The 16,440-nt window shown below is 26.5% G+C and overlaps 3 protein-coding genes across 3 annotated transcripts in view; 2 read left to right on the top strand and 1 right to left on the bottom strand.

Annotated features, from left to right (window-relative positions):
• LOC122507546 (ethanolaminephosphotransferase 1-like) overlaps nucleotides 1-1,316 on the top strand; it is a 39,442-nt gene extending 38,126 nt beyond the window's left edge. Inside the window, exon 8 of the mRNA XM_043620331.1 lies at nucleotides 27-1,316. Within this exon, the coding sequence (XP_043476266.1) occupies nucleotides 27-89 (63 nt within the window). The 3' untranslated portion in view covers nucleotides 90-1,316. The remainder of the gene's footprint in view (nucleotides 1-26) is intronic.
• On the bottom strand, nucleotides 1,301-4,670 carry LOC122507550 (coiled-coil-helix-coiled-coil-helix domain-containing protein 7). Its single transcript, XM_043620334.1, has 3 exons — nucleotides 4,290-4,670; nucleotides 4,076-4,174; nucleotides 1,301-1,520 (listed from the first exon to the last, which is right to left on the bottom strand). Exons 1-3 carry the CDS (start codon nucleotides 4,356-4,358, stop codon nucleotides 1,401-1,403), a joined length of 288 nt encoding a protein of 95 aa, XP_043476269.1. The 5' UTR covers nucleotides 4,359-4,670; the 3' UTR covers nucleotides 1,301-1,400.
• Nucleotides 4,671-5,160: 490 nt separating this feature from the next.
• LOC122507549 (partitioning defective 6 homolog gamma) overlaps nucleotides 5,161-16,440 on the top strand; it is a 28,241-nt gene continuing 16,961 nt past the window's right edge. Inside the window, exon 1 of the mRNA XM_043620333.1 lies at nucleotides 5,161-5,706. Coding sequence (XP_043476268.1) covers nucleotides 5,647-5,706 — 60 coding nt within the window. The 5' untranslated portion in view covers nucleotides 5,161-5,646. The remainder of the gene's footprint in view (nucleotides 5,707-16,440) is intronic.

Here is a 16,440-nt window from a genome sequence, read left to right on the forward strand (position 1 = left end):
CATTTTATCCCTTTCTTTTTTCTCAGGTTCGACAAATGTGCCGACACTTCCGAATTAAGACGTTCTCGATAAAAAATCATTCAGATTGATTGCTTGCCGACAATATATGCTAAAATCGAAGGCGAAAATTAAAAGCGAGTCGGGAAAGAGGAAAGATCTGAAATAAGCCAATTAATTATAAATTAAGCGTCAATTAACGCTTAATTCATTAAAATTTTGAATTTTAAATCTATTTATGTACAATATTTCAAATACTCGTGACTCATTAATTTTTCTTTTTTAAAATAATTTTTAATACTTTTTAAATAACTTTTTTTGTTTTGCTCTTTTCTTTTTTCTAGTCGATTATTTCATCACTATGACATTTAATTAGGAATTAATTTTGACTCGTGTTTAAATATTGGTAGTATAATCCTTTCGGTTTTAACATATATTGTCCCCAAATAGAATGTTAGACGTTTTTTTACCGGTTTCTTATTCTTTTTAGTTTGATTGCCGAAATGTTATTTCTTCGATACTGCCGATAGTCGTACGAAGAGATTAAAGAAAATGACACATTCGAAAGACGATAAATGAATTCTCGTGAGACTGTTGACAGTTGCGAATAATTTCCTCAACGATCTGATGTCGTCAATTAATTTTTTGAAATTTTCTTTTGAAAATTGAGATAATTTTTTTTTTTTTGTAAACTGAAATGTAAAATTTTATATTTCAGTTTCTAGTCATGCCTGTTGTTGTTCTCATTTAATCACTAACAAGAATTAAGCATTTTTGTTTAAAGAATGCGGATGGGGAGAAAATGATGTTTTTTTGAATTTGAATGAATTCGAGCGCGAATATATTTAAGGATTATGACTAGTGTCTGTTCCATTCCTCAAATTCGTGCTCGTTTAATTTTTTTTTGATTAATAGTTGAAGTGAGAGTCTCGGCGGCCAGTCAATAGACTTAAGAACATTCGACTTTCTTATCTCTCATTTATTTAACTAGTGTAAATTTTTTAAGCGTCACCAAAATGTCGGAAGTTGCCTGATTATTTTTTAACAAAAATGTACTTTTTAGAATTATAATTATGTACTTTTTAAATCTCGAGAAGACGAATTGTTTATGTCCATCAGTGACATTTTCAAACGGCATTTTCAAATGAATCGCATAATTTATCAAATAAACTTAATAAAATTGCAACTACGAAATATGTACAAACTAGTTAACGAATTGTGTGTAAATTAAGAATACTTGCACATCTATCAAATAAACAAAAATTGAAAAAGTGAAATGTATGTACATAAAGAATACATAAAATTAATTTTTACCAAAACATTGGTTTTATTTTTGTTGAACATAAAATAAATCCTAATCTTGATTTCTATCTAACGAAGAAAATTATTTAACAAAAGCTATGCTATTTTTTCATATTTTTTTTTTGATTTTGTAGAAACTCTTCTTTAATTTGTTCTCGTTCACTCGCAGTTGGAAGTTCAGGTCTAACTCCTTTCATTCTCCTTTCTCTTCTTATGTTGTCCTGAAAAAAATTAAATAAATTCTGAAAATGTTAATTGTTTGCTTATTGCTTCCTTATGGGAGAATTTTTATTAAACCATACAAAAAAATACATATTCCGATGTTTAAAGGTTGACAAAAGAGGATTTAAAGCTTCGATAGAAATTAAAAATTTTTAATTTCTATCCATCCTAATAGATTTATTGAAATAATTCAGAAACTAATATTTATACTTTCAACGTGTCAATTTAAAAATAACTATGTAAAAAAATTATAATTTTAGTTTTCGTAAAATTAAAAAAAAACTCTTTTCGGACCTCTTTACTTTTACTCTTGTTTCTTGATACTTTTATAATTTTTTCAACTTTTATCTTTTTATTTTATATAAGTAATGAACGGAAATAATATCATATTTCTCAAAACTTATGAATAAAATAGGTTTGTTAAAAATTCTATAACAAGGTGGCCACATGTCAGTAAAGTCAGGGAAATGTCAGGAAAACAAAATTTTTGTCAGTAAATTCTGGGAAATGAAAGAAAACAAAAATTTTTTTAAGGAAATTTAAGAAAATTGAGACTTTTATCTACTTATTTTTAAAAATTGCGACTTTTTAGACTTTTCTTCTAAATATTGCAACAAAATACCACATTTTTTAGTATAAAATTCAACTTGTTTCAATTTTAATATTGCAAAAACTAACTATAAACATATATTTTTCAAAAATTAATTTTGAATAATTTTTTAAGATAATTAAATTTTTTAAATATATCTATAATAAAAATCTTTTTGAATAATTGAAATTTTGTAAAATTTAATTAAAAATAATTCATTTTTCTCAAGTATTTTGTTACAATTTTTGAAAAATTTCAATTGCAAAATTTTGAAAATAATTTTATTATCAAAAATTTTTAAATGTAAAACTTAAAAATGAAAATTAATGAAAATTAGCTTCTATTTTTTTTACAATTCAATATTTTCAATTGCATATTTCCGAAAATTCAAATACATACAAAAAAAAAATAATATTTTAAAATTATTTTTAACATTTTGGAGAAAAAAATTATGTTCAAAATTTTTCATTAAAATTCATCAAAAAATTAATTAGTTATTTTAAATTATAAAAAAATTCTTTTAAGAAATTAAATTATTTTCGAAAAATTGCTTTAAAATATTTTTAAAAAGTAATTCTTAGAATTGTTTTTTCATAATTTTTTTAAGATTTAATTATCTTCGAACAAAGTAAATAAAAATTTACTTTCATAGACTTATTAAGCTTTCGGAGAAATCATGGCCATTTTTATAACTAAAATTCTTCAAAAATTTGATTATTTCTTTTATTTTTCAAAAATTCAAATATTCGTAAAAGATTTTACCAAATTTCAATTGATTAAACATTTTTCAATTGGATATAATTAAAAAAATTTTGTTTAAAAACTTTTGAAAAAAATTAATAAATTGTAAGAATTTCTTTATTATAATTTTTTGAAAATATTATACCTGAATAACTTAAGAAGAAAACATGGACTGTTACAATATTATAAAAAATTGAGTTTTTGTATTTAAATAATTGAATTCTAGAAGAATTTTCGGAAAATTATTTAAAATAATAAATTGATTTACAGATGAAGTTTATTTGAAAATTCCAGAAAATAATTTAATTCAGGTAAGGTTATAATTATAATTTTTAGAAATTAAAATAATTCATAAATTTTACTTATTCGTAAACTTTTATATTTTACTGTAAAAAGAATTTTGTCGGGGGAAATAATTTTAATGTCAGGGAAATTGATAAACTGAAAATTCTGACCACCCTGGATAAATATAAATTCTGTTAAATGAAAATTTTATATTAAGCGAAACTTCTAGTTAATTTGAATTCGATTTGACAAAAACTTTGTTGAGTAGACATTCTATTTTATGAAAAATTTGTATTAAATTTTGTTGAATAAAATTCAGTTCAATACTATACCTAATTATTGTACTTTATAAAATTCGAATTATATTGTAATTAAAACTACCTAATGGTTCCTATGAAATATTTATGTATACAGGAAATTTTTACCATTTTCTGTAATATATTTTGAGAATAGTTTTTTCAATTTTTAAACATTAGTAATTTTTTTGAAAGGATTATTTAAATATAATAATCATCGAATAATAATTAAAAACCGTTGAAAAATTAAAGTTGAAATTGTTATGTTCATTTCATGAAAACTTTGCTTTTTTATAAAAAAATATGATTTTTGAATTTGAGTTCAGAAGTCGTAAAGAAAAGTAAATCATTCGAGTTTGAAAATTTTCAGTAAGCCATGCTTCCATAAGAAAGCAATAATAATAATTGAATAGTGGCATGATAAAAGGGTTAAACGCCAATTTTTCGAAATTTGTTCATTAAAAAATCAAGTAAATCATGGAATTCTGCGCAGAAAAATTTATAAAAACCCAATTGTATTTCAAAAATGCAATTTAAAATATAAAAAGATCTCTATAAATGAATAACTTTTAGATTATTAGGCATTAATTTGACAAAACATTATGTATAAAGGACAATGCATATATAAATAAATAAACTTTACCCAGAATTCTCTGCATATTTTAATGTTTAAGAAATATTCATTGCACATTTCTCTATCGTAATTATTCTTTTCTAAACACTTATAAGACAAACGTTCTTCCTGTCATGAAAATAAGACATTTTATATTAAATTAACTTTAGTTTTTTTTTGTTTATTGATTATATTTATTTAAAAAAATTACTGAAATATTGTTAAAATTAAGAAAGGAACGTACTGTGTAACACGGATTATACCTTTCTCGGTATTCACGAGTTTTATCGCTAAGTTTTTTCAAATCTCTCATAACTGTGTTTGTATTTATAATTTAATACTGAACAAGAAGTTAAAAAAGATAAATTTGATAAAAAATTAATCCATAAATAGGTTATGTGTTACATAGCGATTAACTTGTGAAAAATAAGAAAACTTTATGTAAAACTAGAGGTTATTGATACAATTTCCAGCTAATTTGTTTGTATGTGAATTTATATATACATATATGTTTATTTAATTAACGTAATGTTTATATTGTGTTTATTATATTATTTTAAAAATGTAAATTGTAATGACAACTTTTATTTTATTTTTAAAGCCCTAACCACAATACGACTTTTAATTCCATGCACTATGCAGAGATAAGATAGGCATGCGTTGGCTTTATAAAGGCCTTTCTCCAATAGGTTTTAAAAACTCTGCGTCTGCGTCGGTTGCTATAGCAACACATGCTAAAATCAACGCAACGCAGTCATTCGCACACTTTTTAAAACCTATTGGAGAAAGGCCTTAATGGCCTTTTTCCAATAGGATCCGTAGCTTAGCTTAAAGTCTATATCACTATCCTTTTCACTTTTCATGAAATTCTGCTTTTGTTTTTAAGGCCAACGCTCCGCTCCCGTATTATTATGCCAGCCTGCAGGTTGTCATGGTAACACATAAGAGTAAGAGAGTCAGAAAATTCAAAAATTAAATAATGTTTTTTCTCTCTTACTCTCATTGCGCTTGTGAGCAGAGCTAAGAGAGTACCTTAACTTTCGAACCTTGGGCAGTAGTACGTGGCGCTGTATAGTTAGAATTTTTAGATTTTCCAATAAGAAGAGGACGATCTAGTCAAGAGTTTAATCAATGGTAAATATAAGATCGTGGATCGTCAATGGAGTTCGGTGACGAACTGCCAAAATCGGGTTACGAAAACGAACTAAATGTCACAGTGAAGTATCGAAACGGGCGCAAAGCTCGTAGTTGAAGAATCGCGCGGTGTGCTTTTATTATGTGTTTTGCATTAACCTCATTCACCTGAGAGCAACTTTTCGGGAGTTTTCGCGAGTTTTCCCAGAGAAGGCGAGACAGGGTGGTTTTATGGACTAAGCCAACTGGCGTTTCATCGAGCAGGTGTCTGTGACGTCACGAAACATGTTAACAGTCACCACAGTCACTTCCTAGAAATGTGCACGTTTTGAATCATAACGTCGCTTCGAAAAAAAACAATCGCGCTTCAAGAAGAACTCTCAAGTAACAACGAATCTTTACAAATATTGGAGGATTTCATTTTCGTCATTTGCTGATTTCTCATCGTAAATTTACATTTCCAAAACATGTCCAAGAGCAAACCTCATCATCACTTTGACAACGGCATTGTCGCTGTCAAAAGCAAGGTATTTACTTTCTCAAAAAAAAGTATTGTTTCGTTTCCCTTCTTGCTCCGATTTTGGCCGATCCGATAAGTAGAAACCTTGAAAGAAAGTTTGTGATTTAAAAAAAATTCACATTTCCGCTGTAATGTGTCATTAACTAAATCAATCAACCGATTTTAATTTCAGTTATTTGAGTTCATCAAAATTCGGAAATTAAATTCCTCTTTTTAGAACAAGTAAAATTGATTATCTAAAAATGCAGAAATTTATTTTATTAGGGTCAGTGCATTATAGGTATTTCATCTGTTCTTAGAAAAATCTGATACTCTGTATCAATGACTAAATATTCCCCTTTTTTCAATTTCGTCACCTTTTTCCCCTTTTTTTGGTAATTTGTTTCCTTTTTCTAATCAAAAATAAAGAAGTTTTTCTTTTTTTTTAAAATATAATTTAAAGTGGTAATAAAATTTAGACTCAATTTCAGAATTCAGTGCGTTTTATTTTTGATTTAGATTATTAACACCACACAATATAAATTATTTTTTGCCGTTTGTGTTTTAAATAATATAAAGTAAAGAATTTTCTACATTTTAAGGTGGTTTATCCAACACAATGTAGACTACTAGAAAAATAATTAATTAACATTTAAATAATTAAAATATTATTATTGTTATTAGGTATTAGTTTTTTATAGAAAAAATTACAAATATTCTAGAAAAAAATTGACAATAAAAATATTTATTTATTTTTATACAATTTTATACAATATTATAAAATATTTTATATTTTTTTTGTAAAATTTTCTAAAAATGATTCAATTTTAATGTGATATAAAATATTTTAAATATTTTTTCTTGAAAATTAATATTTTTTCTAAAAATTTTTATTAATATATGGAGCATTCCAGGCCAAATCGGAAATTATTTTGCTTTTGCATCTCAAATTTTTTTTAAACATTTTTTTTCTTTTACTTCTTTCTGTGTAAAATTGTGATTTGGTCAAATGACAAGTTAGACCTACCGTTTTCACTGTGTATATAAAAATTAAAAATTTTAAAATAAATAGATCCCATCGTTTGCCCACGATTGGACAAGGCTTTAAAATGGTTAATTTAGTGCTAGTTTCTTACAAAAAATTTTGAAAAAAATTAATCGATACATACATTGTTAAAAATGAAATTTTATTTTAAAAATTTGAAAATCTTATCGTAAATTATTTAAAATTTTTTGAAAAATATTTTTATTTAAAACTACGCGTGAAAACAAAACTTTTCATTATAAAAACGTCCAATTTGATCAATTTTTGACCGAGTTATAAGCATTTAAAAAAAAATTTACGTAAAAAACGTCATTTTTCAAAAATCTGTATCTCCTGAACCGCTTTATGAAAAAATTTGAAAAAAAATCAAGATAGCTCATTTCAAAGAGCACTAAAAGAAAAAAAATGTTTAAAAAAATTTGAGATGCAAAAGCAAAATGATTTCCGACTTGGCGTGGAATGCCCCATATATATAATTAATTATTAAAAATAATAGATTTATAGAAGAATTTTAGTTAAAATCACTAAAAACATTAATTAAATTTTGGAGAAGTTACAAATGACAGCAGAAATTCAATTCTTTTCAAAAGTAATAAAATTCTTCTCCAAAATTCAATTATTTTTTAAAAATTTTAATAAAGTTCTTGGCAAAATTTCAATTATCTTAAAAAAATTTCATCAATTCAATGATTTTCAATATAATTTTCCCAAAAAACTATTATTTTCATAAATAATAAAATTCGTCGCAGGATTTTAATTATTTTGAATATAATTCTAATTAAATTTCTCGAAAAATGTAATTAAAATTTGTCGAAATAATTCAATTATTTATTAATTTTTTTGATAAAATTCTTTATGAGAATTTGTTTTTAAGAAATATTCAATTATTCAAAAAATTATTTATTTATTTATTTAAATAATTGAATTCTCGTAGAATTTTATAATAAAAGTTGCTTTAAAAATGAATTTTAGTAAAGATTCAAATTATCTTTATAAATAATAAAACTCTTTTCCGAAATTCAATTCTTTTTATTAAATTTAAATAAAATTCTTGTCAAAAATTGAATTGTTTTCAAAAATTTTTTTTATTTCAAGGATTTTCGATATTTATTTATTTATTTTTGAAGCATACGGGCAAAAAGCCCATTCGCACGAAGTACTAATATAAATAAGATTCACAATTTAGCACGAAATTAGTTAGTTAATATATTCTAGTTAAATTAAATCTTCAAAAATTAATGCAGTTACTTAAAAAAAATTTTGATAAAAATTCAATATAGGAATTCAATTACTTTTATAAATTTCAATTATTTTTAATACAATTTTAATCGAATTCCTCGAAAAATGTAATTATTCTTAAAAATGTTATTGAAATTCTTCGAAAGAATTCAATTATTTAAGAATTTGTTGACAAAATTCTTTATGATAATTCAAGTTTAAGAAACATTCAATTATTCAATAAATTATTTATTTTTGTTTTCAAATAATTGAATTCTCGTAAAATTTTCTAATAAAAATTGATTTAAAATTGAATTTCAGTTTAAATTTTAGATAATAATTGAATATTAAAAGCATTGTAGTATGAATTTTTAGAAATAATTGAATTTTGAAAAGGTTTCAAATCTCTTTTCAAATTAAAATCTTTGAAAATCTGAATTTTTCATCGTTTTAAGTAACAATTCTCTAGAATTAATTTTTTTGAAAAAATGTAATTGAATTTTTTTTAAAATTATTTGAAGCATTTATTTTCTAATATATTAATAATTGTAAAGACATTCCGAATAATCCAAATTTCATAAAAGTGAATTTATTTTTAAAAAATGGATTTGAAAATTCTCAAAGAACTTTTTCAAAAATTATTAAAAATAATTGATTTGAAAAAGAATTTTATTTAGAAATTCTAGAAAATAATAATTAAATGGAAATGATAAAAAATTTCTTAAGAATTTAGAGTAACAATATTCTTATTATATAAAATAATGATTTTATCATTGAAGATATTCTTACATGAAGATATTCTTATAAGTTGTTAAATTTTAAATTAAACAATTTAAAATTTTTCAAATTATTAAAAATAAAAATGATTAAATATTTATTTGCGGCAAACCTAATTCTATTTTCCTATTGTTTATGTGATGTAAATATTTAAAAAGTTTCTTAATATTAAAGTTACTTTCTATCAAAGAATCAAAAACTATAAGAAATTTAAGTATTAATACATTATTAATAATATAACTTCTAACGTGAAAATTTAGTAGAAAAGCATGGAAATAAGATAGTACAATTTTTTTTAAAATTTGTACTATAACATTTGTTTAAAATGGTCTAATTTAATTATATAAGAAGATTACAATGTAAAAATAACCAAAATAATAAATAAAAATTGATTTTAAAACTTACCTAGGAATTGTCTAAAGTCACCACATTTTAATTACATTTTTATAGAAAGTTTGTAAATATTTAAAAATTTATATACATACACGGAAAAAAAAAGTTCGAGGATTATTCGGAAACTTCGTTCTTAACTCTTGGATACGGCGGGTAGTACACAGATAACTAAAGGTTGCCTCGTTGAAATATGTCATTTACTATTTCTCTACAAATTATAACTATTTCACCACTTCTCGGCAAACTGTTCTTGAAAAAGTCGGGAACTGTTCAAGAAAATCGAAAAGTTAGGCGAATGCAAGAAAAAATGGATTCTGCTTCCCCCCTCCCACTTCCCCTCCTTGACACGTCCGCACACACACACATTTATCCTTGAAGGTCACATACAATTTTTATTTTTTATTAAGTTTCTGAAATAGAAAAAACCATATTAGAGAAAAATTGACGGCGGCTGGAACAGAACTCGCGTACCCGAGAATAGAAGTCCGGCGTCTTATCCAGCTGAGCTAAACAGGCGAGTTAAATACCTCAGCATAAAGTAAATATATATAAGGCACGCAAGTCTTACTGACGGTGAGACTTGTTGAGACTGGTGCGCACAGTTTCTGCGCACCAAGATTCCTTGACGAGTTCCCGAAAATTTCAGAAACAGTTGCGGCCAGCGCCATGAACTTTACATGAGAAAGTAATGAAAAAGAGACTAATGGACTACACTGTAAAAAATTCTGGTGTATTAAAACATACTGAATGTAATTTTACACAGCAATATTATAGGCTGGACGTAGTAAATTTACTAAGTTTCAAAGTAGTTTTACTATTTTTAATAATTTTACTTTATATGACTATGTAATTTAATAGTTTTGTGTAAATTTACTACGTCCGACGTAGGAAAATTTGATCACTATGTCCAGCATGTTGTATTACACTCGTCTGTTTTTTTACTTTATTCTGTGAATTTACAATGGTCATGTAAAGTTACCACGGATACGTAAATTTACGTTGTATTGCATGTAAGATTACATGCCGCGTGTATTTTTCCTTTAGCGCGGAGTTAAATATATTATATGGATGCTTGCACATGCTCAAAATAAAGTGAACTGCCAACACCGACATTTTGCCTTTTTTGTGTTTTTATTATTAGTATATATATTTTAGTGTTTTCAATTAGTATTATTTAACAGATTACGCATTAGTTAAATTACATGCGGCATGTTTTTGAACAGAACGCTATTTGAAGCAACCCATTTTAACATTGAGCATGTAAAATAACATGCAGGTTATGTCAAATGATCAGCCATTTGTAAAATTACACGCTTGACGTAGTGATTTTCTTTTCCTACGTCGGACGTAGTAAATTTACATGAGAATTTTTTACAGTGTATTTATAGCTTTTTCTAATACAGTTCCCGAATTTCTTTCAAACATTCATTGATTACCATTGAATGTTCGTTGCTAGTTCAGAGCTGTTACCACGTATCCAAGAGTTAGGAAATAATTCCTGAAACATCTGGGAACTTTTTTTTTCCGTGTACTTTGAATGTGCGAAAGTGAGTGATTTTTTAATTTTATAATGTAGAAATGTGCAAAATTCTATCTTACATTCTAAATTATTTCCACGCTTTTTTATAAAATTTTCACAGCTGTCAAACTAACCTTCTTTCGAAGAAAATATGTGCAGTTAGTTTTATAAAATATTTGTCAAAAATGAATTGTAAGGATATTAATTAAGAGTCAATAATACGAAATGGATTAACCGATTATATTATTTCTTGATTTCATAATTTTTCATCTATTTGCATTAGTTTAAATTGGTTTAAATAAACATTAAGATATAATCGTATTTTCTTTAAAAAAGAAATGCTGTTTCTTACTCGCTAAAAATACGTACTTGTTGACATTTTTTTGATGTTAATGACACTATTTGATTTATTACTGATAACGAAATTGACAAAGTACTACATTTAATAACTTTTAATTCATATATATGCTCATATCAGTTATAATCATATAATATAATAAACAAGTTGTTCATTTCACGACCATTTAGCTTCCTCAATATATAAAAATTGCGGTTTTGCAAACTTTTGAAAAACTATGAACAAAAGGGTTCGCCCAGAAGATTTGTTAAACATAAAATTATATAAATCATTTATAAGTTGTTATATAAATATTTGGTGAAATTTACACTTTCATATGACAATTGCTTCTTTTTTATGATAGAATAATCATTTCAAAATATTAATATTAATATTAAATAAATTATGAAACAAATACAAAATTTGACTTTTTTGTGAAAAAGAAAAATATCTACACGGAGAAACTTTTAATACCACTAATTCTTAAAACTGGTGAGAAATTTTAGTATGTTAGGTTAGATTCAAGGGAAAAACGACATAGATTATAGAAATTGCTATTGAGACTATCAAAAACACTCATTCAGTATACATTTTACAGTTCTTCATAAGGAAACTAACGAAAATTAGTATGTTGTTTTAGAAAGAAAATAATAATTTTTGCAAAGTTGGGAAAGCCATGAATTAAAAAGAAACACAACAAATTAATTGTCTATAGATACTCATAGAGACGATAGTGATACTTGGATCTGATGGTAGATGGCATTAGTGTATGTCACTGTAACTGTAGGTAAATATATTTAACATGACGTAAGAACCTAACCTATATTATTAACGCACACACGCACACGCAAGTAAAGACACGACGATTGGTCACGGAAACCGAAAGATCGCACGATTCGTTATGGAGCACTCACAGCTCTGCCTGCCTGCGCAGGCAGTAATTGGAGTAAGAGAGAAAGTCTATTAGAGTGAAAGAGACAGTAAATTCAAATTTGTATTGCTGCCTACTAGCTGTGAGTGCGCCTTTAGAAGTACACAGCTGAATCGTCCTTATATATTAAACGAGTGGAAAAATATGTGCCTTCGAGAGAGAGCATTTTTTAAAATAACTTACTAATCAAATTATGTAAATAAGTAAAAGTCGTGAAAAAAATTATGTTATATTGAGGAACAGTTCTTGAATTTAATTTGGCATGAGGAAACATTCACGTTTATTAATAAAAGGTTTTTTTCTTTCATACACGTGTGAATTTCAACTTCGAAAACATAAGGGTTAGTTCGCGACGTCAGGTGCTGGACTCGGTGATGCTCGGGCGAAATCGGTTAAGTCCGCCCGCAGTCCTTCCAAAATTGGTATGTTACGTTAGAATGTCTGTTATATATTCTATCTATATGTGGAAAAAAGGTTAGAATTACCGTATTATTTCACAAACAAAAACTAGCATTTTATTCTTTTCTAAAGAAAAATAAGACTATTTCTAATGCAGATATTAATTTTTGTACACCGAAGGTTGCTTAATATATAACGAACTTATCATATTTTCGTATTAATGTTGAAATTATTAGCACAACGCACGAAAAATCCTCACATTCTAACGTACTTTTAGAATAAAGATAACCAAATATATTCAATATTAGAAGAAAAAGTTTCTCCGTGTATTAATTTTATAAATTTTGATAAAATATATACTTTGTATACATTAATCGATTCGTTTTCTTGTCAGGAATGTAATTTTGAGAATAATTAATAAAAATATTAACAAATAAAAAAATTATTTCAAAAAATACAAAAAAAAATTTTTCTGAATTTTAAAAAAATTGTATAAAAAAAAATTTTGTAGATATTTTCGAAAGTCCTTGTGTCAGATTTTAGGTATTAATGACTGCAATAAACCTGCAAAACTTCAGGACAATCCATCAAAATTTGTCTCGTCGACCAGGGGTTTAAAAAAATCCAGAATAACTATTCCTTACGTCTTGGACATCGCACTTTCAGAATCTGCAATTGAAATTTAAAAAAAAATCAAAAACCAAAAAGTTACGGACATTTTTTTGGGAAAAAACGTTGTTTTTTGAAATTTTTTTTTCCAAAATGAATTTTTTTCGAAAGTATTGAGTCCGAAGAAGTTCGTAAAACCTTGAAATATCACGTCCAAAATGTTTAAGCTTTCAGATAGAAAAGTTTATTTGCTTAAAATTCAAGATGGCGGATAAAAAATGGCGACCAAAAGTCAATTTTTTCATAATATAAAAACCCCTTGTACGAAATTTGTAAAAATTCTCAAATTCAGTTGAAACTGTTTACTCAAAGGTTTTTGGGGTCGTTGATTACGAATCTGAACATTGTTTTAAAAAATTTAAAATGGAGGATGCAATATGGCTGACGAATTTTCGAAAAGTTGCTCTAATTCGATTAATCTTAGGCTCAGTCTTCCGTACTCACTGCATGAAAACTGAGCCTTATGTTTTTGTCGCGTTAGGTTCCTTTCACCGTGAAGCGTCATATATCTATTTTTCACCAAAACATAATTTTTTTTTCGTTAAACTGTTAAAATTGAGCGGCCGGATCGTAGAAGGGCACGTAAATTTTTCTCGAGCGAAATCTAAGTCCCCTGAACACTCAAAATTCAACTTCTGAATTTAAATATTTTAAATACACATCCTTATAGAAAATTTCATTCCGCATCTTTTTTTCTTATGAAATTTTTTTCTATCTATTACCGTTTTCGAAATATTTTGGAAAAACTGTTTTTTTGAAAACTGTAAATTTAATGACATTTTTCACTTCAACTCGCGATATTTCAGACAATTTTAAAAATTTTTCAATGAAACAAAAATGAAAATACGTCTTAAGGTATTCTACGAATGATAAAAAAAGAAAAAAGTGGTTTTCTTTATAAACAAAATTGTTATTAATTTTTTTCTTTATTAATGTAAAAATCACGAACTACAATCTTCACGGCTCTCGTTTAACGGGCGAATTTTTAGTAACAGAGAACTTTCAGTAAGAAAGTTGTTCATTATGATCCAAAAAAGTTTTCTGGAAAATAATAAGGTTAATAATTAATTAGTGTCGAAATGGTAAATGTTTAAAGTTGCTAGCGACCAAACGCATAGCACGCGTCACTTGCCATAGTTGCTTGGGAGTGTTGTTTCATAGGTTAGGGGCCGTACACATAATACGTCACGCGATTTTTGACCATTTTTAACCCCTCCCTCCCCCTATGTCACACTTCGTCACAAACCTTGAACCCCCCCTCCCCCTATAACGTCACGTCACACACGTAAATTTTAATGTGAATTTTATACATTTGACATTATATATTATATATCCTACACTCAAAATTATTGAATCAGTTAAAAATATTTTTTTCTGACAATTAGTTAAAAATAACTGATGTTTCAATACAATTTTTTTTGATTGATTCATTTAGTCACGTTTAACTACCTACATATCACCGAAACTTTCCTAAAAATTTATTAAAGATTTACTCGCAAGCTTCGAAATATTTAAATGCAAAGTTTAGTGAAAATTGTGTAAAGATTTAAATATCCCACTTCAATAAATGTTTAACGCGAAACTTTCCTGAAAATATTCACGAAATTATAGTCGAAAATGTAATTAAAATGTTCAGGAATGTTTCAAGCTATATTTTTAAGAAAATTTGACGATAAACATTTATTGTAGTAAAAAATTTAAATTTTTACACAATTTTAACTAAACTTTGCAAGTAAATTTTTTGAAGTATGCAAGCAAATCTTTAATATACATATTTAGAAAAGTTTCGGTGTTTTGTGGATAATTTTTCAGTTATTTTTTTAACTGATTCAGAAGCAAAAAGTCAGTCACTGCTGATTGTCAGTTAAAACCAAGATTTTTAACTGATTCAAATTAAGAGAATATATTATTTATCATATTATATTATAAATAATAAATCAATAGATGTTAAATAGGTACATAATAGATATTAAATAGTTTAAAGCATTTTTAACTTGTTTTATTTAGAAAAAGTGACATTGTCACATATAATTTCTTATAATCTTTGAATTTAAAAGATTGTGACGTAACACATGAGTTCACCCCCCCCTCCCCCATGTCACACTTAGTCACAATTCTCAGACCCCCTCCCTCCCCCTAGCCGCGTGACGTATTATGTGTACGGCCCCTTATGGCCAGTGGCGCGTGCTATGCGTTTGGTCGCTAGCAACTTTAAACATTTACCATTTCGACACTAATTAATTATTAACCTTATTATTTTCCAGAAAACTTTTTTGGATCATAATGAACAACTTTCTCACTGGAAGTTCTCTGTTACTCAAAATTCGCCCGTTAAACGAGAGCCGTGAAGATTGTAGTTCGTGATTTTTACATTAATAAAGAAAAAAATTAATAACAATTTTGTTTATAAAGAAAACCACTTTTTTCTTTTTTTATCATTCGTAGAATACCTTAAGACGTATTTTCATTTTTGCTTCATTGAAAAATTTTTAAAATTGTCTGAAATATCGCGAGTTGAAGTGAAAAATGTCATTAAATTTACAGTTTTCAAAAAAACAGTTTTTCCAAAATATTTCGAAAACGGTAATAGATAGAAAAAAATTTCATAAGAAAAAAAGATGCGGAATGAAATTTTCTATAAGGATGTGTATTTGAAATATTTAAATTCAGAAGTTGAATTTTGAGTGTTCAGGGGACTTAGATTTCGCTCGAGAAAAATTTACGTGCCCTTCTACGATCCGGCCGCTCAATTGACGGGATTCTTTTGCATAAACTTTTTAATTCTCTTCCCTAGAAAAGTTTTATGGGATAGCAATAGAAAATATTAATGAGCCTTAATCGTATAAAATTGACTGTTTACATTTACCCCAAGATTTTAAAATTTCCCTAAAATTTAGGGTAAATGTTAAAAAGGAGAATTTCGCCAAAAATACATTAGATCTATATCCCTCTAATCGTAGGCTGACTTTTAAATCGCCTGAGGTCTTCTTATCCTACTTCGTGAAAAAAATATTAATTCAGAGTCAGGTTATTTAAACTCAGTTGACTATATAGGTTAGGTTTCCTTTCGTCTATATGGAGATTATGATATATATTTATGTGACTTATTTAGAGGCTTCTCCACAAGCCAAATGTGTTGTAATCCCGAAGGGTTCTGGTTGAAATAAATATTCAATATTTATTTTAATATCACACTCGACTACTTTATTCTTATCACAAGAGACAATTTACTGCTCAGTACTCTACTCTCAAAACCAATCTGCACTCCTATTCCCTGTTCTCGCGGTTCTCGCTTATTCTCCCCACAGACATGCGCATCACGCATTCAACCTAAAGGTACGTTGGTCCCCACATATACTCCCCTTCTAGTGACAACGATATATATAAAAAAAATTATTAACATTATTAAAATTCAAGACGATTTAACTAAATACATATAAACTTTTCATTTCTTATACTTTGAAACATACTGAA

The sequence above is a fragment of the Leptopilina heterotoma genome, unplaced genomic scaffold (genome assembly GCF_015476425.1).
Source record: "Leptopilina heterotoma isolate Lh14 unplaced genomic scaffold, ASM1547642v1 Lhet_472, whole genome shotgun sequence".
In the NCBI taxonomy this organism is placed as follows: domain Eukaryota; kingdom Metazoa; phylum Arthropoda; class Insecta; order Hymenoptera; family Figitidae; genus Leptopilina; species Leptopilina heterotoma.